We start from the raw sequence: 25,000 nt of genomic DNA on the forward strand, positions 1-25,000 counted from the left end.
TCTCTATCTCTCTCTCTCTCCTCTCTCTCTCTCTCTCTCTCTCTCTCTCTCTCTCTCTCTCTCTCTCTCTCTCTCTCTCTCTCTCTCTCTCTCTCTCTCTCTCTCTCTCTCTCTCTCTCTCTCTCTCTCTCTGTGTGGTAATAAAACACGGTTATCATAATTAGAATTTAAACAGTAATAATAACCATCAGGAATTCTACCACGGTTTATCCTTATACCGTTAATCATCACATCCCTAGCGCATGCACAATCCCAGTGCACCGGTAGAGAAGCTGTGAGTGAATGAAAAGTTTGGAATGATATTGCGACACATCAGTTATTGAATGTTTGTACCGATACAATTCAATCTGTTCAGTAGAATATATTTTTACTTGCATTTAAAGTGTTATCATTTAATTAGGTACAGTTTTTCTTTTGACCCGACCCACATTAACGTGCGCTGCAGATGTGTACACTGTACACTACAGTATGAGCTCCGCCCACACACTGTGGCACGAGCGCCGCTGACGAATACTGTAATGTCTGTATCTGACAGACACAGAAGGGAGGTGACCACATGTGGTTTTATTTGTTAAATAAATAATCAATCTCATTGAATTGCACTGCATTTTTTAATTTATTTACCAGAATGAATGTGTTGAATCAGAACAGCCTTAATCGCTCTGTATCATGATTCGGGTGTGAATTGTATTGCGAGATGCCACGCACTTATCTTTAACCTCCTCAGACCCAGCTATGGGTTTTCTGTCCACATTTGAGGACAAGAGTTTCACAATTTTATACAAAAAAAAAGAAAAGAAAACTGTCCACCACAAAGGACATTCCATACAATTTTAAAAACTGTTTTTTAAAAAATCTGAAAAAGCTGTTGCGTCATAATGTTTCCAATATAGGCACTGTTTTAATAAAAACAAAAACAGCTGGTACTTTGATGACATTTCCTGGGTCTGAGGAGGTTAATATATCAGTATTAGGGATGTAACGATTACCGGTCTAATGATAAACCGCTGTAAAATTCCAGATGGTTAGTATTACCATTTAAATTGTAGTTATCATGATAACCGTGTTTGATTACCGCAGTTTGAAAGACAGAGAGAGAGAGAGAGAGACTATCTATCTATTTATCTAGCTATGAAAAAGAACCTAAAATAACTCAAACTTGATCTGGAAAATGGTCAAACAATGGCCATAAGATTCCTTTTTTTTTTTTTTTAACTTAATTTTTATTAAATTTTCTCTTTTTTTTCAGTACAGTACAATTATACATTCAATTATACAGTTAAATTAATTTCTTTTCCCCCTACACAGCTGCAAATATATTCTCATACACCTCCACAGACACATATAATGAAATTTAAGAAAGCAGTAACAATTATAGCAAACAATGTTCACTTCAAAAATTAAAAAAATAAAAATAAAAATGGCTGTAGATATAAATCTTCGTCAGAGGTAGATTGACAGCACTTTGATAACATGGAGTATTCTTGCATCACCAGTAAATATTATTGCAGTATTAAAGGTAACATAGGTTCCCATCTTTTAGTAAATATGGTTTTCTGAAGCCGGAGCAAGTGTGTGATCTGCTCCATCTGGTAAATATCCCAAACTTTTTGAATCCATGTATTATATGAGGGAGGTTCTGGTTTCATCCAGCTGATGGTTATAGACTTTAAGGCAGCGGTGAATAATATATTCAAAAGGTATTTATCTGCTTTTCTATCCAGACCTTCAGGTATTACTCCCAAAACTGCCACTGTGAAGCTTTGTGGGATGTTCATTTTAAAAACCTCCTTCACGGCATTGAACACCTCCCTCCAAAACACACTTAACTTAGGACAAACCCAAAATATATGAGTGTGATTAGCTCTATGGGCTCCGCAGTTCCTCCAGCATGAACTGGGATGTTGGGGATCCATTTTAGACATTATTTCTGGTGTTCTGAAATATCTAATGATTATTTTCCATTTGAATTCCCTCCATGTATTAGAATTCGTAACCAGATGTGCCTCTGTACATACATTGTGCCAGTCATCCTCAGATATGTCCACGTTCGCCTCTGCCTCCCATCTCCCCCTTATCTGCGAGGAGTTATTTTGATTCATAAATAAGAAAATAATTGTACAATTTAGAAATTACTTTCTTTTCTCCATCACCAGTTTGTAACTCTTATCAGATACTTTTCTAGGGGTGTAGGTTTTGCGAATTTATCCCATTCCTTGTGCGTCATCAGAAAAGTTCTAAGTTGCAAATACCTAAAAAAAATTTTAACTGGGGAGATCAAAGTCATCTTTCAACTGCTCAAATGTCTTAAATATCCCACCATCAAACAGCTGATGCAAATAAATCAATCCCTTTTCTGACCATTTTTTAAAGCTGTTGTCTAGATTATTGGGTGTAAAAGACTTCATGTAGCCAATATTTATCAAAGGTGAAATTAACTTTGGGAGCTTAAACACACACTTTATTTTACTCCATATTTTAAAAGTGACCCTGGTCCAGTCGGACAACTCTCCAGTGGGTGCATCTAGAAAGGGCATGCTTTGTAAGGGATCTTGACATTGTTGTTTTTCAATAAGATTCCATTTTTAATGAACATCTGTATGTTTGATGTTTACATGTTAATATTTGAATGTTTCTGCCACAGAAAGTACATTATGCCTATTTTATTTGGGGTTTTTTTGTTGTTTTTTCAAAATACAACTTGGTTAAATTATTTCAGTGTGGATTAGTACTTCTGAACATTTTGAGAGCATTTCAACAATACTGCGATAATAATGATAACCGTGATAATTTTAGTCACAATAACCGTGATATGAAATTTTCATATCATTACATCCCTAATCAGTATGGAGATTAGGGATGTAATGATTACCGGTATAACAATAAACTGCGGTAAAATTCCCAACGGTTAGTATTACCATTTAAATTTTAATTATCGTGATAACCGTGTTTGATTACTGCACTTTCAACTCAAACTTGATCTGGAAAATGGTCAAACAGTGTCCATACGGTTCCATTTTTAATGAACATCTGTATGTTTGATGTTTACATGTTAATATTTGAATGTTTCTGCCACAGAAAGTACATTGTACCTGTTATTTTATTTTATTTATTTATTTTCAAAATACAACTTGGTTATATTACTTCAGTGTGTATATCATTACTTTTTGAACATTTTGTGCACATTTCAACAATACCGTGAGAATAACTGTGATAATTTTGGTCACAATAACCGTGATTTGAAATTTTCATATGGATCTGTCCCTAATGCAGATGTGTATCGTATCGGCCTTACAACTAAGATTCCAAACCCTAGTCTGTACCCGAGGAGTCACACTGTACACTGTGTAATACACAGTGTTGTCTAAAGGTGGGAGGTCCTGAAAGGGTTGGAGGTCTGTGTTGGTTCGTCACAAAATATGGCCTGAACATATGACAGGAAGTTGTGTTGATAATCTCTTTGCTGCTACTTTTTATTCTACTTGAATGCAGTGACTGTAACACCTGATAATATCCCCCTGGGGGTTAGTAAAGTATGCTGATGGGTGGTTTTCCTTTGGACACGTACGTTCCTGTGTTTAGGTTTAGGCCACAGCTTTCGTGAGTCTTGTTTGTGACCTCAGCTAAAGCCCTGGTCGTCCTGTGTGTTCCAGGCTTGTCAGGACCGTGTGGGCAGCTGGCCGTGGTCTGGGCCCTGGGACGGGGGTTTGGCCCAGGCCCACTACCGCTACAGCCTCACTACGCTCACTGTGCCGCGGCGCTGCCTGGGCATGGCCAGACGACGGGTCGGACGGGGCGGCAGGTGCGTTCATTACTTTTATTTTTTTATTTATTTATTTGCACATCATAAAACAGCAAGAGAAAATAAAAAAAACAACAACATTCAAACAAGTAACATCATTGTGCAGTAGCGGTTAGAAGACAAAAAAAGGCTTATATGAATACCTCCACCAAAATGAATAACACACAGGAAAAAAACAGAAAAAAGAATTAAAAATATAATATAACTGAATTAATAAACTAAACTAAAAACAAAAAAAAATGCAAGTCACATTACAAACAAGTGTTCAGAGAACGCAAACCTCCACCAGGCACCCTGAACGGTGTGCATGTGTGGATCGACTATTTCTGTTGAAATTCACCAGTTTCCAGGTTGTTCCATACAGCAGAAAAAGTTGAAGCTTGGTACTAGGGATGCACTGATACCACTTTTTTCCAGACCAAGTACGAGTACTTACATTTGAGTACTTGCCAATACCGAGTACTGGTACGAGTCCTTAATAATCCCATTCCAGTTGTTCGTTCCTTTTGTAAATGTGCTTTATTGTCGTTGTCATTAGTCTGACTGGAACAAAGTGCTGCTACTGACATTTAATGTGTTGGAATGAGCGTTTGTCAATTAATCCACCAGTGGGCGCCGCTCTGAATTAACCATACTGGACAAATACTGCAAAGAAGAGTAACGTTTTTTGAGAAGAAGAAGAAAGTCAGTAATAACAAACATGGAGACGACAGAGGCAACACTAATGTGATACTAATGTTGCAGCGTTTTCTCTGGTAAGGGTTAAAAGTTTAGCTTCAGCAGGAAGAGAAAAGACAAATGAGCAATCAGTTTCATTTTCAGTTCCGCTGGTGGCGGTCCGCACCGCTCCGAACTCCCGCTGGTATTCTCATTCTGTTTACGCATCCACCAGCACCTGGTAAACAGATGGAATGTACGCAGAGGACGGACAGAACACTGCATCCGTATCTGTCTGTGTCTTTAACGTTACTGTCAGTCAGCGTTACTTTTATCACCGTCATTTATTTTGAAAAATCTCCACACTCTTCACACTCAACACACATTATTCCACAGCCGCGTACCTGCTGCACTGAACTGTGAATGTCACACAGCCGTAAGTGGTATCAGTGCATTTGTATCGGATATCTTTTACGAGTACGAGTACACACACTGAGTATCGGAGCCGGTGCCGATACTCGTATCGGTATTGGTGCATCCCTACTTGGTACCAATCATGTGAGTGTCAAATTAGAATCAATTCACATCAATATTAGTTGAGTTCTAATTTTAAATGTGTGGTAAATGGGATTTTCAATGTTAAATGTAAATGTCCACAGAGTCCACATTCCACAGTGGATGTGGACAATTTAGTTCCAGATACAAGAGATTGTTCTAAGCTACAGGTGGATCCAATTGGAGGAGAATCGGAGTCGTTTGGAATTTTGGATGAATTTTGGAAAATGTCTCAATGATGACAGATGGAAAAACGTAGATGTTGTGACCTTGAACTTTGTCCTACTGGGACCAAAATGGAATGTGTTGGTCCCAGGGCCTAGGCCTATCTGTGGGGAAGATTTGGGAAAGATGGGTGGAAGAGTTTTACACTGAAGTTGATAACAAACAAGCAAACAAACACGCAAAGCAAAGTGATCCCAATACCTCCTGGCGGAGGTAATAATCATCAGATACAAATCAAATGATATACAGTCTTACATTTTTTCATGAATTCCAGTCCTTTTCAGATGCTTTTTTAAATAATGATAAAGTAAATGTTGACTGAAGTTCCGGTCATAGATTATTCCACAGGTTTGGTCCATCATATTGCAGACAATACTGACTGACAGATGTTCGGCAGTATGGAAGATAAAATTTGCTTGCATATGGTGTAGGATACTCATGAATAGCTAGACGACAACATAAAGAAATTCTGAAAAACTTAGGGAAGAATATGAGTTAAGTGACCATATTTAGACATGAAGACACAGGTCTGGTAAACGTTCACATCAAAAACTGACAGAAGTTTGAATTTTTGGAATAGAGGAGCAGATGAGTGGAGTCTGTTTGAAACGCTGATCATTCTGAAACATTTCTTTAGAATTAGGATAATCTTCTGTAGATCAGTGGGACAGGTTGGCACCAAAACAGTACTGCACTAAATAATGTAAGGATAAATTAAGCAAACAGGAATGATTTATCAATGAACAGACTTTGATCCAAATGCCAATTGACTTCGATTTTTTTTTACAAACAAAATCAATATGTGATTTCCAACTCAATTTTTCATCTACAATAACACCTAAAACATTTATGTAAGAAAGCTGAGTTATTTCAAAGTTATCCATGAATATTTGAATTGATTGCCTTTATTGTCATTTGACAGTACAAAGTACATCAAACGAAATTAAGTTCGATGATTAGGGACGTCAGGCCACTGCTCCTAGTACAGAGTACAACTAGAGCGCTACCACAAAACCCTTTCTTCAAAAACTGCAGTGAAGAACAGAAGATAATGCAAAGCACAAATATGAGACATCGTACAGTTTACACACAGTACACGTGGACACATGCTGGAATTTTTTCATGGATTTTGTTGGTTTCATTGTTATACTTCTTATTTTTGTTAAAAATATGATAAAATTTGATTTTTGGGTACTGAGTGAGAGTTTATTCATCTGAAACGGTCTAGAAACAGACGATAGTTCTTCATTTACAATTACTGTGTTTCATATTGTTCACTGGAGTTGTGTCCCCTCCCCATAACGACAAATGAAGGCCTGGGTTGAACGGTTATGAAATGTTTCTGTTGTATAGGATTTTTTTTAATAGTATGATGGTTTTCCTTGGAGTGGCTTCGATTTCCACTGTATGATTTTTATTTCTATTTAAAAAACCTTTAAACCTGTATTTTAGTTCAGTTGTAGTTTGTGTGTGTGGGGTGGGGGGGGGTTGTTCATCCTTGGAGGCTGACCTGCTCTTTGTCTCCCAGGGTTCTGCTGTGTTTAGTTCAGTTGCAGTTTGGGGAGGGTTCATCTTGGAGGCTGACCTGCTCTTTGTCTCCCAGGGTTCTGCTGTGTTTAGTTCAGTTGCAGTTTGGGGGGGGGGGGGGTGTTCATCCTTGGAGGCTGACCTGCTCTTTGTCTCCCAGGGTTCTGCTGTATTTAGTTCAGTTGTAGTTTGGGGGGGGGGGGGGGGTTGTTCATCCTTGGAGGCTGACCTGCTCTTTGTCTCCCAGGGTTCTGCTGTGTTTAGTTCAGTTGTAGTTTGGGGGAGGGGGGGTGTTCATCCTTGGAGGCTGACCTATTCTTTGTGTTCTTTGTTTCCCAGGGTTCTGTTGGACCGGGCGTACACAGACTACGACAACGTTTACCACCAACTGGATCCAGAATCCTTCAACCTGCCCGTTCCTCCCTCTCCGGCTCCTCCTACGACTCTACGCTCGCCGGCCGCCGACAAGTTGGCCAGTACCTCAGAAACAAATACCTCGGACAGAAGTTCCTCCTCCTTCAACTCCTCGGTTTCCTCTTCCTGTCCCTCTTCCACGGACCTCAGTCAGATACTGTTGAATATAAAGTCGTGCCGCTGGAGGCACTTCCGACCACGGACACTACCACTACATGAGCTGGACAACGCCCACCCGCTGTTCAGGAGGCTGAGCCGAGGCCTGAAGCGCCCCGTGTCCGTCTGCGGTGCGGGGGGGCCGCCCTACGGCTGCCAGCGCCCTGGAAGGCCTGTCCCAGCACCCACACCTACCGCTGGTAAGTCTGCAACAAACGCTGACGCTGGATTCAGTTTTCAGGGCTGTCTTACCCTCATCTCAAAACTTTATACAACTTTTTAGGCCCGAGCCGAGTAAAGCCGGCGCAGGGCCTATTGAGTCTGCAGTGGGCGCATGGGGACGAAATTGCCAGTGACGCGGTCGCCTTTCGCCACTGTCGCCACTCTCACACATATTCACATTCACGGCACTGAGACCTTTCCGACGATGTATATGACAGGTGCACAAATCGCATATTTACACCTGCCCAGAATGAATGGGAGTCAATGGGACACACCCACTCGGGGTCAGTCACATGTTTGTAAGTGCACGACAGGTGACATCTGACCCCACACACATGTGGGGGACCTCGAGAACTTTCAAAAAAGGGCAAATACGTGGTTGTCATAGAAACGGCTATATTGTTCTTGCTCAGATTATTATTATTTTTATTATTTTTTTTTTTTTGTCTTATTTTTCTTTCTCCTGCGCTTTGAGCTCAATTTTGACCCTCTGAACATTTACGAAAACTCACCAAATTTCGCCTAAAATTCAGAAGTGTGAGAAATTGAATTTACATATAGGTTTCGTAGATGTCGGTAAAGAAACGTTGCGGCAGCGCCCCCTTGAAAAGTGGAAATGCATTGCGCCAATGGGAGCGCGTCCAACATAAAGTTTGTCGTAGAGCCACGAAAATCGGTAGACAGATTCATCATGAGGAGACAAACAAAAAATATTATTATGGCCACGCCCCTAAACCAACCCTTAGTCGGCCGTATTGGATTGAAATTTCCAAAATGCTGAGTCAGCGTTTTCGCTGAAGTTGTATTTTAACTATCTCCAACTAAGCCGTTTGGCCGAATGAGCTCAAAATCGGTGTACAGTATCTAGAGAAGTGGGGCATCAAAAGTTAGCCGAATTTTTTGAATCGGCATCACCGTTTTTGTGTGACGAGGTTGCAAACTTTGCTAAGTTTTTTCGAAAATTTACCATCATAAAAATTGCTTCAGCTCAGACATACAAACAGCGATTTGGCTGAAATTTGACTCAGACGTCCATCTCCCAGGCCTACACCCATTTATTAAAAGAAATTGAAATTTCGCACTATAGCGCCCCCTACAAATGTACATTTACAAAAATGACATCAGTTCGGACATACGAACACCGATTTGGCTCAAATTTGACTCAGACATCTGTCTCAAAGGCCTACACCTATTTATTAAAAGAAACTGAAATTTTGCAATACAGCGCCCCCTACAAAATTTTTTAATATTTTTTATTAAAATTGCTTCAGTTCGGACATACGAACACCAATTTGGCTCAAATTTGACTCAGACATCTATCTCTCAGGCCTACACCCATTTATCAGAAAAATTTTAAATTCGGCGCCATAGCGCCCCCTACAATGTTACCTTTACGAAAATTACTTCACGTTAGACATGCGAACACCAATTTGGCTCAAATTTGAATCAGTTGTCAATCTCCCAGGCCTACACCCATTTATCAAAACAAATTGCCACTTCGCTCAGTAGCGCCCCCTACAAATTTACCTTCACGAAAATTGCATCAGTTCAGACATACGAACACCGATTTGGCTCAAATTTGACTCAGTGGTACATCTCACAGGCCTACACCCATTCAGTGGAACAAATTGAATTTTTGCTCATAGCGCCCCCTACAGATTTATATATACAAAATTTTGTTCAGTTCGGACATACGAACACTGATTTGTCTCAAATCAATTGTCAATATCCCAGGCCTAAACCCATTCATTAGAAGACACAAAATTTGGGGCTACAGCGCCACCTGCTGAACGATGAGCATACTTCCACTGGACTTGCCCTTGGCGAGGGCCTTTAGATGCCGCTTGCGGCTTTAATTTTTTTTTCCAATTTTAATAGAACTGTTTGAACCATTATCTTTCACAGTGAAAAATGAAACCTGGTGTGAATTTGAAACGAGTTGTGAATCATTATTAGGGCTGTGTATTGGCAAGAATCTGATGATATGATACAAGTCACAATACTAGGATCACGATACGGTATATCACAATTGGGGATGGGGAATCGAGAACCGGTTCTTTAAGAACCGGTTCCCAGTAGCTTGGTTCCTTAGAATCATTTGCCTGCCTGCTTAATGATTCTGCTTATCGATTCCACCTTCGTTGTGCATGCGCTGACGTCACACGTACGCTGCATTGTTTTGGTCAGAACGTGGCCAACATGGCGTTGAGGCAGAAACGGTTTAAACAGACCACACCAGATCCACTTACTTGGAACACTGTCAAAGCTTCCATGTCTTCAAAAGGGTGGAATCCCTCCAATATCCTCAAACATTTGTCCACAGCATGTGACTCATTTACAGGAATGTTACGTATTTGATACTCAGCGGTGCTTGTGAATGTAGCGGCAGAGTGAACGCCAGGCCGGTTCCAGTGCGGGCAACAAATGTTGTAACTCCTCAAATACAAGTTTCCGAAGGTAAGAAGGGAAAGGAAATGAGGTGCACAACGACGGGAGACGAGCCGAGTCGAACCGGTTCCACGTAGCAGAAATGTGGCAATAGAGAAATTAGTAAAGCGTCTTTAGTTTCACTGCACCCCCCCCACAAAATATCATGATATTGTTAAAAAAAGGCAATTTTTTGTTTCTTTTTTTTTTTAAATGATTATTTCCTGGAAGAACTGAATTCCAGCAGAAATCTGCACCAATACTAAACACATTTTTATTTGATCCCAACAGGATCTAATGTTATATCACAAAATGTTTCTAATTCTCCTAGTTTCCAAAGGAACTACCATCTGCCTCTCATACAGTAAAAAGTGCTTTTAGGATGATTCAAATAATCATTATTTAATAAAACAGTATTAAATAAAAATACATAAAATATAAACAATAAAGAAAACCAAAAAACAAAAATGAACCTGCACAATATCTGCATGAAATAAATACCTAAAAATATCAATACAGTACTTTTAATATTGATATAGTATTGTGAAATGAAATATCGCGATATATTGCAGAACCCATATTTTCTTACACCTTTACTCATTATCTTCATGAGGCCAGTATGATTACTGGGGGGGTGTTGGGTGGTGTTGGGATGTTGGGGTGTTTGGCTGCTGTGGCAGACCTACAGACATTTTACCTGTTATCACACTCATTTTATCTTCCAGACAGTTCATGTCTGTTGTGAATGTGATTCATTCAAGAACCATATGTCAGTTTTTTTCTCCATGTAGTGGAATGTATGTCAAACTATACTGTAAAGGTGCAGGAGATTTTCGTGACCAATTTTTCATCAGATCTGTCCATTCTCAGTATCATGAATCTGTTCGTCTGTCTGTCATTCCTCAGCTGAATCTCTTCCTCATGGTGAACAGTTTCTTAGTTCCATCCACCACAAACAAACCATGTGTTTACAGAGTCAGGAGGAAACTGGGCATCTGAGGAATTTTGTCACGACGTGCATTGTGGGAAGTGGAGGTTCGTGTAGCCACCTGACAGCAGCAGTGCAACCATTTGATATTACATGGATGAAACAAACATGGCGTGGAAACGGCTGAAGTAATATGCACAGAGGGAAGGGAGCTCCTGCTTTTTCCACCTCGTGTCTGTAGCAGCTGCTGCTGTCACGCGATTACACAAACCTTCACTTCCCACAATGCACATCACGACAAAATTCCAAAGATGCCCGAATTCCCTTCCGGTCCGAATGTAAACACATGGGTTTAGTTTACAGTGGATGGCACTTTGAAACTGTTCACCGTAATGCAAGAGATTCAGGTGAGTAATGACAGAACGGATTCATGATACTGAGGATATGACTGAGGTCTGACAGATCTGATGAAAAATTGGTCACGAAAGTCTCCAGCACCTTTAAACTGATGATATCTGTATAACAAGGTACTCTTTGGTGGAAGTAAAGAAATCTGCCTGTAGTTCAGGGTAAGTGATCCCTTAATTACTATGCTGGTCCGTAGAACTAATTAATCCACGGATACTTTCATGGATGGACATGATTCTGCACTCAGGCTGGAATGTGTTTTCTTTGAACGTGATGTGGTGTGACGTGATGATGTTTCCGCTGTGTAACGACAGCATGAGCGTCCGTCAGGTCCTACAGCGGCGCTCTCTTAAGTTGTTTGTGTGGATGGTGTTCAGACACCGCTGTTGCTTTGCATTCACATCACAACACCTCACACCCCACCAGTCTACAAGGTGTCAATTAAAAAGAGTTTGATAAATAAATTCATGAGACGTGCAGGATTTGTGGGGCTGTGTGGACACAGAGGCACATGGGGCCGAATATAAAGTAAATGCCACAGGTCCCACTAGTATTAATCTGACAACATTCAGCCGCTCGGCGTCTGGATGTCATTACAGCACTTTACAGGAGTCGTGTAAGGGGTGATGTGCATGCAAAAGAGCTGTCTATTGATTCACTGGTAACATTGCACTGCTGAAGCCTGTTGGTACACGGTAATATTGGAAATCAGCTCACAGAAATGAAAGGCACTGGTATAACGAAGAGTGGATTTTCAAAGGAACTGGAGGTCATCAAACAACACACACACAGACAGCACGAGTGCGGAGAACGTAGAAGAAATACGATGGAGTCCGATTACATGAAGCATGATCCAGATTGAGTTGTGATTATTGGATAGCACAGTGTGATGAAGAGTCATGGATCCTGTGAAGTAGAGAAGTGAAAGGCTTGTAGGGAATTAAGTCGATCGATAACACGCCAAGATCCAAGACTGTGAAATACATGGAACTGTCAGCAACAGGAGCGATAATCAATATGAAGCTGCTGGGAAAAAAAATAGAATAGAATGCCTTTATTGTCATTATACATATGTACAACGAAATTGTAAGAGACAACTCTCTAGTGGTGCGTAGTGCAAAACAGTTTAAAGAAAAATAAATAAATAAATAAATATATGCACAGAATAAAAACAGGCATGTCACCAACCAAGAAACAGTAGAGATAAATATATATTGCACTCTGACCCTGGCTGAACACTTTGGATATATGTTAAATATATGTCCTTTTTTGAGGTATTGTCATTGCAGTGTGTTCAGTACCCATATTGCACTTGGATAAAACGTACTGCTAAATCTGGAGGAGTGGGCCTGGATGGACCTGTACCTCTTCCCTGAGGGCAACAGTGAGAACAGGCTGTGTCCAGGATGTGAACCGTCCAGGCTGATGCTTCTGGTCCTGCGCAGACACCTGCTGTTACAGATGTCTGACACTGAGGACAGCTGGACTCCCATGATGCTCTGGGCTGACTTCCTGACTCTTTCTAGAGCCTTCTTGTCAGCCTGAGAGCTGCTCCTGTACCACACTCAGATGTTGTGGGTAAGGATGCTCTCCACAGAACATCTATAGAAGGACAGCAGCAGTTCCTGGGACAGGTGGACCCTTCTCACTGACCTTCAAAAGTCCAGGTGCTGTCGTGCCTTTTTCACATGGGTACTGGTGTTAGTGCCCCATGGGAGGTCCTGACAAATGTATGGACCCAGGAATCTGAAGGCACTGACCCACTCCACGGTGTCCCCTTGGATGGGGGGGGGGGGGGGGGGGGGTCCTTCCTCTTCCTCCTCCTACTGATGTCCAGCACCCACTCCTTTGTTTTGGAGGAGTTGAGTGCCAGATTATTAAGGGAACACCAGGTAGTGAGGTTCAGGACCTCCTCTCTGTAGGCCGTTTCATCATTGTTGTGGATCAGCCCCACCACAGTAGTGTCATCTGCAGATTTGACCAGGAGGTTGCTGTTGTGGATTGGTGCGCAGTCATGGGTGTACTAAGTGTACAGCATGGGGCTGAGCACACAGCCCTGGGGGGCCCCAGTACTCACTGTCAGGACAGAAGAGTGATGAGGCCCCATCCTGACTGACTGCAGACAGTTGGTGAGAAACTCTCCCATCCATCTGCATGTGTGCTCGCCAATACCCAGCCTGTGCAGTTTGGACACCAGTCTGCTGGAATGAGTGGATTAAAAGTAGAACTGAAGTCCACAAACAACATCCATGCATAAGTGCCAGGTTGTTCCAGGTGTTTCCACATTGTGTGAAGGGCTGTGTTGATGGCATCACCTGTGGACCTGTTGGCTCTGGATACGAATTGGTGCTTATCAAGGCTGGGAGGCAATAAAGATTTTATGTGCCTTAGCACCAGTCTTTCACAGCACTTCATCACAACTGAAGTAGGAGCCACAGGTCTATAGTCATCCAGACTGCTGACCGACTGTTTCTTGGGGATGGGTACAATAGTGGCAGATTTTAGACAGCTGGGCCTGTGCAGGAGCCAGTGAGAGGTGAAAAATGGGAGTAAAAACCTCTGCCAAATGGACTGCACAGCCCCTCAGTACCCTCCCCTGGATACCATTGGGACCAGCAGCCTTCGACGGGTTCACGCTCCGGAACACCTTCCTGACCTCCTCTGTGCTCACAGTGAGGGCCAGGTTGTTAGCAGGTAGCGGTATAGGGGCAAAAAAGGCTAAGGTGGAGCTAAATGTAAACGGGAACATGTGATGAAGGACTTTAACATGTGCATAAGTGATCAATGAGTCCATGTGGGAGAACCCAACCTGAACTGGGCTGACCTTTGACCTTTGAGGGGGTCTGGGTCCTGTGGTGGATGGACCGGACCTCCTCTAATACACACAGCAGCAGCAGGTCAGGGTTTACCCCAGACCCCCCAGTGGTACAAAGGCCCTGTACGTTCATCTGTCAGCTCTGATGCTCAGGTTTTAACTAGAACCTGCTCCACTGTCAACAGTTAGCACCATTAACACTAATGGCATCGTTGTGTATTACATTCTAAGGGTTGTCAGGTGTACTGCACACTGTTGCACTAAATTACCACCAGGTAAAACGGCTTTAAGTGTTTGATAATATTCCTAAGGTTAGGGTTTGGGTTACCCACTGATTGGCCTTGGCAGAGGTCTGCACTCTCAGAGTGCTTCCGGTTTGAAAATGTAAATATTTTCATAATTTAATGTTTTTCTTGTACTAAAACAAAGACAAAAATTTGAAGTTGTCATTATTTATAGACATAATGTAATATTTTTTTCACATCAAACCCAGAAGAAAATCTGGAGTCATTCTTTTTTGTCGGTTATTTGACTGTAGATCATACTGGTCTGTATGTGGAACCGGAACTAAAATGAATCTGTGGAATTTTAGCACTTTGTAAATTCATCCCAGGGGTCGGATTGGACCCTTTGGTGGGCCACATTTGGCCCCCAGGCCGCATGTTTGACACCCCTGGTGTGCAATGTTTGATTCCAGATCCTCAGCAGTAATGTATCTGAAAGTGGCAGAACTGTCAGTTCCACCAAACTGAGCAGATCCAGGACAGTGTAGGACTGTGCGGTGGTCCGATGGTTGAACCCTGGGTGTGTGAGCGGTTCTGATGGGTTCTGCTTTTGTGTTTGCAGCTCTAACAGCCGAACAGTACCAGCAGCATCAGGAGCAGCTGGCTCTGATGCAGAAACACCAGCTGGAACAAATCCAGCTACAGCAACAGCAAGCCAACAGCACCACCACTGCCAACAGCACACAGGTGAGCAGCCCAGCATCCCAGCATGCACTGCACTGAACCCACCAACCAAGCAAAGACTCACACCTGTCCTCCTGACCCCCCCCCCTACCCCCCCAGGGCCTGGTAAACACACTGGACCAGGCCACCGCTCAATTCGCCGCCTCGGCCCTCGTCACCGCCGACCAACTGCTGGCTCTGAAAACCAAGGAGGAGCTGGCCTTGGGAGGCGGAGTCAACGGTGTCCTGTCCCCCTCAGGTACAGTACAGCAGTACGGGAACACACACACACACACATATGTTTGTTACTACAGCATTGTGAGGAAACCCAAACATTGAAGTCGAGGTTTTCCTGGTTGTTTTAAAGTCAGATCTGTGTTGTGACTTGGACTGGTGTGAAGCCCAGTTACACACAAACTGTTCAGGAACATTCACTGTGTTTTACCCTGAAAAAAGCCTTTGAATGTAAATATTCTGAACCAGTGATGGTATCCATTCCACCTGGATATAAACCCCTCCCCTGGGCCCATGGGGGGCGGGGTCTGCTTATTAGGGCCAGGTAAAAAAAACAAATTTTTGGATTGATTTTATTTTTAATTTTGCATAATCGAGTAATAGTGGATGAGATTGATTTTTCAGAGCAGGACCGCGGGTACTTGGCCCAGGTACCACTGAGGCCCGGCTGGCCCAGTCTCACAGGGCCCTGGGGGAGACGGGGCGCCTTGATCTGGCTCACAATGGTTCTGGTGCAGGAGGGGCGCAGAGGAAGGGTGGGGTTAGGGTTAGGTGGGGGAGACGCCTCCATGGGAGGTCCTCAGACTGGAACCCACAGTGTGGAGGACGTGGCTGCCTGGCCCGTCTGGTCAGCAGAGGCTCTCTGAGGCGGGTCACAGAACCCCAGTCATTCTAATATGGACTTGGACCCCCCCACCCCCCAATGTCAGTACTGATACCAATACTGATCAAGGTTATTATCGTTAACGAAAACTAACGAAATGACAAAAACTAGAATTGAAAAACATTTTCATTAACTGAAATAAATAAAAACTATAATTAAAAGAAAAAAACCCATAACTAACTGAAACTGTATTGTGTGTTTACAAAACTAACTAAAATGGATACGAATTATGGATAAAATTCCCTTAGTTTTCGTCTTTGTCAACATTGGATCAATACCAAATCACACGAAAATAAAGCAAAATTTTGCAAAAAATGTAAATTACCTGAACAAATATGAACAACCTTAAATGTTTTAAGGGAAGTAAGTACAATTGTACCAATATTCTGTCTGTTATTAAATGTTTTGTGTGTTTGTAGATCCACTGTGATCTGTAAGTTATAATGAACATGTGGAAATGATAAACTGAGGCAGAATATTGTTAAAATTACACTTATTTTTTCAGTTTGTTCATGTTATTCACATCTTTTGAAAGGATAGTTTGTAGATGTAAACCTTTTCATAATGTAAATTAACTTTTTTGGCTCTAAAACAGAGGAAAGTTTGGAGGAAGGTTATTATTGTTAACAAAAACTAACAAAACGACGAAAACTAGAATTGCAAAAACATTTTCGTTAACTGAAATAAATAAAAACTATAATTAAAAGAAAAAAACATAACTAACTGAAACTGTATTGTGTGTTTACAAAACTAACTAAAACGGATACAAATTAAGGATAAAATTCCCTTCGTTTTCGTCTTTGTCAATGTCAGATTGATGTTAAATGGATTTCTTTGTCTCTCTCAGTTTTCTGTGCTGTCTCCATACGACACTTTTTGCTCCGTCACTTGTGTTCACTTGTGGTTTCCAGTCGTCTTCTGGTCCCCACTCTACCTGGAAACATGGAGACTAAAGCAGCAGAGTCCTGTCTGGGATTGATTTGAATACGACCACAGAGAAGAAGAGAAAAGAGACCACTGAACTACAACTGAACTACAACTGAACTACAACTAAACTACAACTGAACTACAACTGAACTACAACTGAACTAAAACTAAGCATTTAGATAAAATTAAAACTAATAAAAACCATCAAACCTGCTCTAAAAACTAATTAAAACAAACTGAATTAGAGAAAAAAAAGTCCAAACTAAATAAAACTAAACTAGAATGAAAAGTCCAAAACTATTCGGACCTTGGTTCTGATGTGTTGCATGGCTGCGGTCGTCAAATAAACAGGTTCCAGCTCCAAACTGTACTGTGGTATCACTAAATGAATCTGAGTCAATCAGTTAATTCTGAATCAAATCATGATCAATCAACTCAGAACCTTATGAATCAAAATCCAATCGATTAAGGAAATTGTCCGTGATCCCCTATAGCCCTAGTGGTTCCAGTTTAGTTATCGGGCCGTAATGGACGCCAAACAGCTGCCTTTATTTAAACCAGTCCAGTTCTATAAATAAATGCACTACTGGTTCTGAAGAGTGGAATGTGTGCAGACGTCCTGCTGAGAACACACACACACTGTCTGGAATAAACCCAAGGAAAAAAAAAAAAAAAAAACCCAAGGCTTTGAACACCTTCAGTTCGAATGATTAGAGATCCAGAACCTGTCAAACAGAACCGCAGGTTATGTCATAAATACAAACATGAACCTGAGTAGAACTGAACCTGGAAATGTGTGTTACTGCTGGGACTGAACGGTTCTGATAGGACTGGGTTTAGACTGTGTTCTAGGTTCTGACCCTCTGTGTGTTCTAGGTTCTGACCCTCTGTGTGTTCTGGGTTCTGACCCTCTGTGTGTTCTGGGTTCTGACCCTCTGTGTGTTCTAGGTTCTGACCCTCTGTGTGTTCTGGGTTCTGACCCTCTGTGCGTTCTGGGTTCTGACCCTCTGTGTGTTCTAGGTTCTTACCCTCTGTGTGTTCTGGGTTCTGACCCGCTGTGTGTTCTAGGTTCTGACCCTCTGTGTGTTCTGGGTTCTGACCCTCTGTGTGTTCTAGGTTCTGACCCTCTGTGTGTTCTGGGTTCTGACCCTCTGTGTGTTCTGGGTTCTGACCCTCTGTGTGTTCTGGGTTCTGACCCTCTGTGTGTTCTGTTCTTTCCAGTGAAGATGTCAGGATTCTTCTTTAAGAACGGTTGATAACTGTGAACCCCCCCCCCGTCACCTTCTCCCCCTCCCCCACCCCACCTGGGCTCTTTTGACCCCCCCCCCCCCCCCCCCCCAGGTGTCTACAAGGGCTTGCACCTCTCAAGCACAGCGTCCCCCTCCCCCGCGGCTCCGGCTCCGCCCACCGCCTCCCCTGGCCCCGCCCTGCTCCACCCCTGCAGCACCACCACCAGCTCTGCGTCGGCACCGAGCAACAACGGCACCGCCCACCCCGCCAACGCCGCCACCGCTAACCCCGCCTCCACTCAGGTCCTGCTGGGAAACAACAACAACAGCCTCCGTCTGGGCGTGGCCGCCGCCAAGCGCGTCCACGCCCCCCGGACGCTGAGCTCCACCATGTCGACATCCGCCTTAAAGCTGGCGCACGCAGCCGCCGCCACCGCCAACTGTCAGAAGCCCAAGGTCGCCACGGCCTCGGCCACGCCCCTCGACATAGTGCCCAGGTGAGGAGAAGGTGATCGTCCAATGTTTGACCTCAGTGACCTTTAGAAATGTTTGACCTCAGTGACCTTAGAAATGTTTAAAAATAAAATAAAAAATAAAGAAAACATGAAGAAATAGAATAAATAAAAAAAGAAAATTTAAAAATAAATAAATAAATAAATAAATAAATAATTAATTTCAAAAAAAGAAATGTTTTTACTGATGATGTAAAAACCCAAATGTGTCAGAGTCAGTGTTTAAGCCTGGACTCCAGTTTAGAGTGTTGAAATAACACTGAAAATCTGAGTAAAAAGTGACGATAGAAACGGTTTAATCATCTGAGGAACACTTTAACATTCATGTGTTTTCTTAGTAATAGTATTTGGTCTAATAACACCCCCCCCACACACACACACACACACACACACACACACACACACACACACACACACACACACACACACACACACACACACACACACACACTAGGGCTGTGTATCTGCAAGAATCTGGTGATACGATACAAATCCCAATAGTAGGATCACCATATGATATATCACGATATACTATACTGTTAAAAAGGCCATTTTTTGTTTGTCTTTTTTTTTTTATTATTATTATTTCCTTGAAGAATTGAATTCCAGCAGAAATCTGCACAAATCCTAAACACATTTGTATTTGATCCCAACAGGATCTAATGTTCTATCAGCAAATGTTCAAACTGAAATTCTGTTTTCCAGACATTCCAGTTTCAGATCCTGTTCAAATGTTCAGATTCTATTAGTTCACAACTAACATCAGAACAGGATTTGAGTTCAATCCAAACAAAGGAACGAACATTATTGAATAAAAGTGTTAAAGAATAATAATAAATAAAATATAAACAAAGAATAAAACCAAAAAAACAAAAATGAACCTCCATAATATCTCCATTTGAATAAATACCTAAAAATATCCATACAGAACTGTTCAATATCGATACAGTATTGTGAGATGAAATATTGCGATGTACTGCAGAACCCATATTTTCTAACAGCTCTAGTTCTAATGGAAGTCAGTGAAGGAAACCAGAAGGAGAATCTGACAGAATGATGTTCATCTGTGACACATCCAGAGTTACATCCCCAGATGTGTATTAGATGGAAAATAATTACAGTTTTGTGTGAATTTTCTTTTTTTTTTGGTAATAAATAAGTCACAATTCAAATAGTTGGCATTTATCATTATTATTTTTAAGTATTTATTTTATTTACCGTACTTTGTGGTCTATAAGCTGCTACTTTTTTCCACACACTAAAATGATGCAGCTAATTTATGTTTTCTGGGCTAACGATCGATCCAGCTGACGAAGAAGGAAACAGCTGATGCACGTAAGCGTGGCATCAATGAACCGACGGCGAGACGTTGGAGGACGGGGTGGGTGGGGCTTATAGTCTGGAAAGTGTAGTATTTTATTAACTGGTTTATTGAATAGGGACCCTGTACATTTATGAACACTAGAGACTGTAAGAAAATATGGGTTCTGCAATATATCACGATATTTCATTTCACGATACTGTATCGATATTAAACAGTACTGTATGGATATTTTTGGGTATTTATTCAAATGCAGATATGGTAGAGGTTCATTAATGTTTTTTTGGTTTTCTTTATTGTTTATATCTTATTTATTGTTGTTTAACACAGTTTTATTAAATAATGGTTACTTGAATCATCCTAAAAGCACTTTTTACTGTCTGAGAGGCAGATGGGAGTTCCTTTGGAAACAAGAATCAGAAAAAAATTATGATATCACATTAGATTGTGTTGGGATCAAATAAAAATGTGTTTAGTATTTGTACATATTTCTGGTATAATTCAATTCTTCCAGATAGGGATGTAACTATTACTGGTATAATGATAAACAGCAGTAAAATCACAGACTGTTAGTATTACCATTTAAATTCTAATTCTCATGATAACTGAACATGATAACTGCACTTTTAGGGGGAAAAACCCTATGTAAAGATCTGCTTTTATGTCAAATATTTGAGTGTGGTTTAAATTTATTACAATTTTAATTTTCTATACCTAATATTTGGAACCAACATTCACTTTTAAAGTCTGTGAAAAGGTTCGTTAAGCATCTATGTATTATTTATGCGATAAAGTATATACATTTTTCAAATTGGATTTTTTTGTGTGTGTGTGTTTTTGTCCTTTTGTGTTTTTATAGTAGGTTAAAGTGAAAAAACAATAGATGATACATATGAAGTTGTGCTGAAAAAACAGATCCAAACATGGGTATAGTAAACATTTGTTTCTATAGTATATAAAGGCCAAATCAAAAGGACTGAAAAACAGACAGAATAGACTCAGAGCACTAAGGGTTAATATGTGAATGTTTCTGACACAGAAGGGACACTGGGACTGTTATTTTATTTGGGTTTTTTGTTGTTTTTTTTTAATCCACCTTGGTTAAATTCTTTCAGTGTGTGTATCAGTACTTTTTGAACATTTTGAGCACAATTTCAGTAATACAGTGATAATAATGAGAACTGTGATAATTTTGGTCACAGTAACTGTGATATGAAATTTTCATATGGTTCCATCCCCACTTCCAGGAAATAATCTTTAAAAAACAAACAAACAAAAGAAGTTTACCTTTTTAACTGTATCATGATATATTGTGATATATGGTATGGTGATCCTAGTATTGTGATTTGTATCGTCAGGTTCTTGCTGATACACAGCCTACTGAACACTGGGGTATAAAACTACACCCGTGTAAATATGACAGATTTAGTCCAAATAACTCCTTTTCTTCTGCACTTCGTCCGCAGGTGAAATAAACAGTATTCAACAGTATTCCATCACTCATTCACTGTATTTAAACCAGTGTTTTTCAACCTTGGGGTCGAGACCCCACATGAGGTCACCTGAAATTCAAATGGGGTCGCCTGAAATTTCTAGTAGTTGATAAAAAAAAATTAAAACTTACTAATAAAAATTGACAGTATATAGTCTAAATGTTGTCTAAAATTAATGTTTATTTGCAACATAGTTGGCAAACTATTACGTGATCAAAAACAAATTAATTTTAGCCAAAAAAAGTCTCAGGTTTGAATGTCTGAGCTCACCAGAAATTTGTGACGTTAAAATGGAGTCAGGACTAAAAAAATGTTGGAAACCACTGGAGTAAAGGGTTCAAATCCTGACTGTGGTCGTGTGTCTGTTAGTTTTGAGCAGTTGTGTTCTTTCCGAAGGACCTGAGGGTTCAAAGTGTCAGCGCTCTGCTCTGACACTTCTGTTACCGTCCTCTTTTTTCTCTTTTTTTTAATTTTTCAGGGAGAATCACGATCAAGACAAGCCAGCACTGAACAGTCTATCAGAGAACACAGTGGCCATGGAAGTTACGTAACCTCCCTGAACGCAGCACGGGGAAAGTGTCAACACCCCTTTCTGTTTTTTTTTTTGTTTTTTTTTTCCCCAGTTTTTTTCATTTTTATTTTTTTTAGGTGCTATGCATCGTTCGTCAGCGAATGCAAAGCGGGCGGCGGAATGAGCAAAAAAAAAAGGCTGGGTTTCCACGGCAACCATCGAGGGACTTAACTGCAATGCTCGTCTCGTACAATTATTTTCTCCCCCTGCCCCCCCGACCCCCCCCCACACACACACACACACATACACACACCCCCTCCCTCTCCCAGTCCCCCCTCCCCCTCCCCTATTTGTTACTGTTAATAAGAGATCGTCTGTAAATTCTTAATATGACAATTCTATGTACAGTACTGCATATTTGTAATACCACCCCCCCTCCCCCCTGAAGCCCCCCCCTATTCTTGTATATAACATTACTTGAATACAGAATTGTTCATTTGTGATGTTTTGCACTCGAGATATTAAAAAAAAAAAAACCCATAAGAAAATCCAATTAAAAAAGAGAGAAAACGACAAAACTGCGACTGGTGCGAGTATGAGGTGTGAGCGTCCAATCACAGACGAGCGTGTGTGAGCATCATCACATGCATGGGGCGGAGCCTGCTGTTATTTATTGTACCGTGTTTACAAAGGTTTAGGTTTTTCTCTTCCCCTATTCATGTTTTTAATTCTTTGTTGGTTTTTTTTTTTACACTGTACCAGTCACCCCCCCCACCCCCCACCCCCCATCACTGTAGTCAGCGTTGAACTAGATTTAAAACAAAAACACATGAAACTTACCCTTTTTGGGTGGGGGGGTTGTACCTGGGCTGATGTTCCCACAGGTCTGGTCCAGGTCAGAGGTCCAGAACAGGTGTGATTCAGTTTGTCGGTGTCCACTCAAGCTCTTCCGTACGAGACAAGTAACAAAAACCCCCCACGGGGGCGGAGCCTGTGCTGCTTTTATGTGAGCGCTACAGCAGGTCTGTCAAACTCCTGTTCGTTCAGTTCCACGTTCAGTTCAATCTGATCTGCAGTGGACCCAACCAGTCCAATAAGAACAGAATAATACAGAAATAATGTCAACTCCAAACTTTTCTGTGTTAGTGAAAAAAGTCAAACAATGAAAAGGTTTCCGTCTACAAACTCAACTTTCAAAAGATGTGAATTCCTTGAACTGAAAAAATCAGTGTGATTTGAACAGTATTCTGCTTCAGTTTATCATGTACATTATAACTTACAGATCACTACAAATACACAAAACATTTAATAACAGATGGAATATTGTTAAAATTATACTTAAAACATTTCAGGTTATTCACATTTTTTGTGGAATTATCCATTTTAGTGTAAATACATGAAAATATTTACATTTACAAAGAGAAATTTGGATTTGTCATTATTTGTTATTATGATAATATTTCACTTTAGATTGAATTGTTGTGAAAGTGGAACCTGAACTAAAAGGATTGTTCATATCTTAATGGAATTTTTACATTTCACAACTCCATCCCAGGGCCGGACTGGACCCTTTGGAGGGCCGGATTTAGGCCCCGGGACGCATGTTTGACACCTGTGATCTATGGAATGAATTGTTTTTAAATTGATGCTGCTTTTGTAATTGTTTTGTTTTTTTTGGACTCTGATTAAAAAAACTGAACACTTTATTTTCTCTTTAAAAGACAAGGTAACCCCCCCCCCCCCCCCCCCCGCCCTTCATTCATCCCCTTCACATTTTTCTAAAGTCAATATTTTTCTATCTCACACTTTTTAATTTCCTTCACAAAAGACTTAATTCTTTTGTTACTCGTTGGAAAAAAAAACATATAAGGGAAAAATGCAGTAACTGACATTTCCTATCATTCCACCTTCTGCATAAAATGTGTAATAATCGAAAAGGAAAAAAAAAAAGATTCAGCAGTCGTTTTCTCTTGTTTTTAAAACTCTCCAGAAGGCTTTCGAAAAGGCCAATGAACCACAGTTATATCGGGTGCCTTCATTTGGGAAAAAAGAAAAAAACCTATTAAAAAAAAACAATAAAAAAAGACGTCGCTCTCTTCTGTGAAGAGTTTTGGTACTGAACAAGGCTACTTGTAGTTTTTCTTTGTCTGTACCAGTCCAATGCCCATTCCAATGGCCCACCTTCATCTGTTCTGTTGGTTTTTTTGTAGACCCTTCCACCACACAGACTAAAGGATCCTTTGAACTGTCACTAAATGAAATAAAAATCCAGGGCATTATGTGTTTTCTGACCAACGTGTCTGCTTTGTTTTGTCTCTGTTTTGGATGATGTAACTAGGGCTGAGTCTGCAACAATCTGACGATACCATACTAATCACAACACTAGGGTCACCATACCATATAAATGATGATACTGTTAAAAAGGCCATTTTTTTGTTTCTTTTTTTTAAATGATTATTTCCTTGAAGAACTGAATTCTATCATAAATCTGCACAAATACTAAGAACATTTGTATTTGATCCCAACAGGATCTAATGTTCTATCACCAATGTTCAAACTGAAACTCTGTTTTACAGACATTCCAGTTTAACCCTTTCATGCACAGTGGTCACTCCAGTGGTCACTCCAGTGGTCAGTTCTTCTGCAGCTGTTCTCTTGTATATTCATGGATTTTGTGGTTTTAGTTCCATATCAGCCGACACAGTGGACACTTATGCTCCATCCCATACACTGGAATTCATATTACTGTACATTAGCTCTTCTACATAAACCTGATCTGCACTAACACGTTTGACATTTAAAAAAAAAAAAAAAAAGGCTAATTGTTATTAGACTGTAATTAACAGTTTTGTTTTTTAACAAAAAGGCTGTTAAAATGTAAGAAAACATCAGAATAGCAGCAGTAAACATGTTTTTTATTTCAGTTTTCACACAGTATATCAGTAAATACGTTTCTTTGCTTCTAAAATTAAACACATGGTGTCCAGCTGAGTGGACATTTTTGTCACTCCATGAAAAATAGGTTC

The 25,000-nt window shown here is 40.8% G+C and overlaps 1 protein-coding gene and 1 long non-coding RNA gene across 2 annotated transcripts; one reads left to right on the forward strand and one right to left on the reverse strand.

Annotated features, from left to right (window-relative positions):
- Window positions 1-242: 242 nt before the first annotated feature.
- On the forward strand, window positions 243-22,558 carry LOC115416283 (enhancer of polycomb homolog 1-like). The gene is made up of 7 exons (XM_030130036.1): window positions 243-263; window positions 3,624-3,802; window positions 7,106-7,536; window positions 14,983-15,107; window positions 15,204-15,342; window positions 18,250-18,634; window positions 21,942-22,558. The coding sequence occupies exons 1-7, from the start codon at window positions 243-245 to the stop codon at window positions 22,012-22,014; spliced, it is 1,353 nt and encodes a 450-aa protein (XP_029985896.1). The 3' UTR covers window positions 22,015-22,558.
- A 283-nt stretch (window positions 22,559-22,841) lies between these two features.
- Window positions 22,842-24,259, reverse strand: LOC115416289 (uncharacterized). Its single transcript, XR_003934940.1, has 2 exons — window positions 23,587-24,259; window positions 22,842-22,973 (listed from the first exon to the last, which is right to left on the reverse strand). It is a non-coding gene; the product is annotated as an uncharacterized LOC115416289 (long non-coding RNA).
- Window positions 24,260-25,000: the final 741 nt, after the last annotated feature.

This window comes from Sphaeramia orbicularis, unplaced genomic scaffold, assembly GCF_902148855.1.
Source record: "Sphaeramia orbicularis unplaced genomic scaffold, fSphaOr1.1, whole genome shotgun sequence".
NCBI lineage: Eukaryota > Metazoa > Chordata > Actinopteri > Kurtiformes > Apogonidae > Sphaeramia > Sphaeramia orbicularis.

What these genes read in the sequence shown, in the direction of transcription:
- LOC115416283 (XM_030130036.1), top strand. Translation starts at nt 243, where the DNA reads ATGCACAATCCCAGTGCACCG. An exon ending in TGCACAATCCCAGTGCACCG is followed by an intron (nt 264 to 3,623) that starts GTAGAGAAGCTG and finishes TTGTGACCTCAG; the next exon opens with CTAAAGCCCTGGTCGTCCTG. An exon ending in AGCACCCACACCTACCGCTG is followed by an intron (nt 7,537 to 14,982) that starts GTAAGTCTGCAA and finishes TTGTGTTTGCAG; the next exon opens with CTCTAACAGCCGAACAGTAC.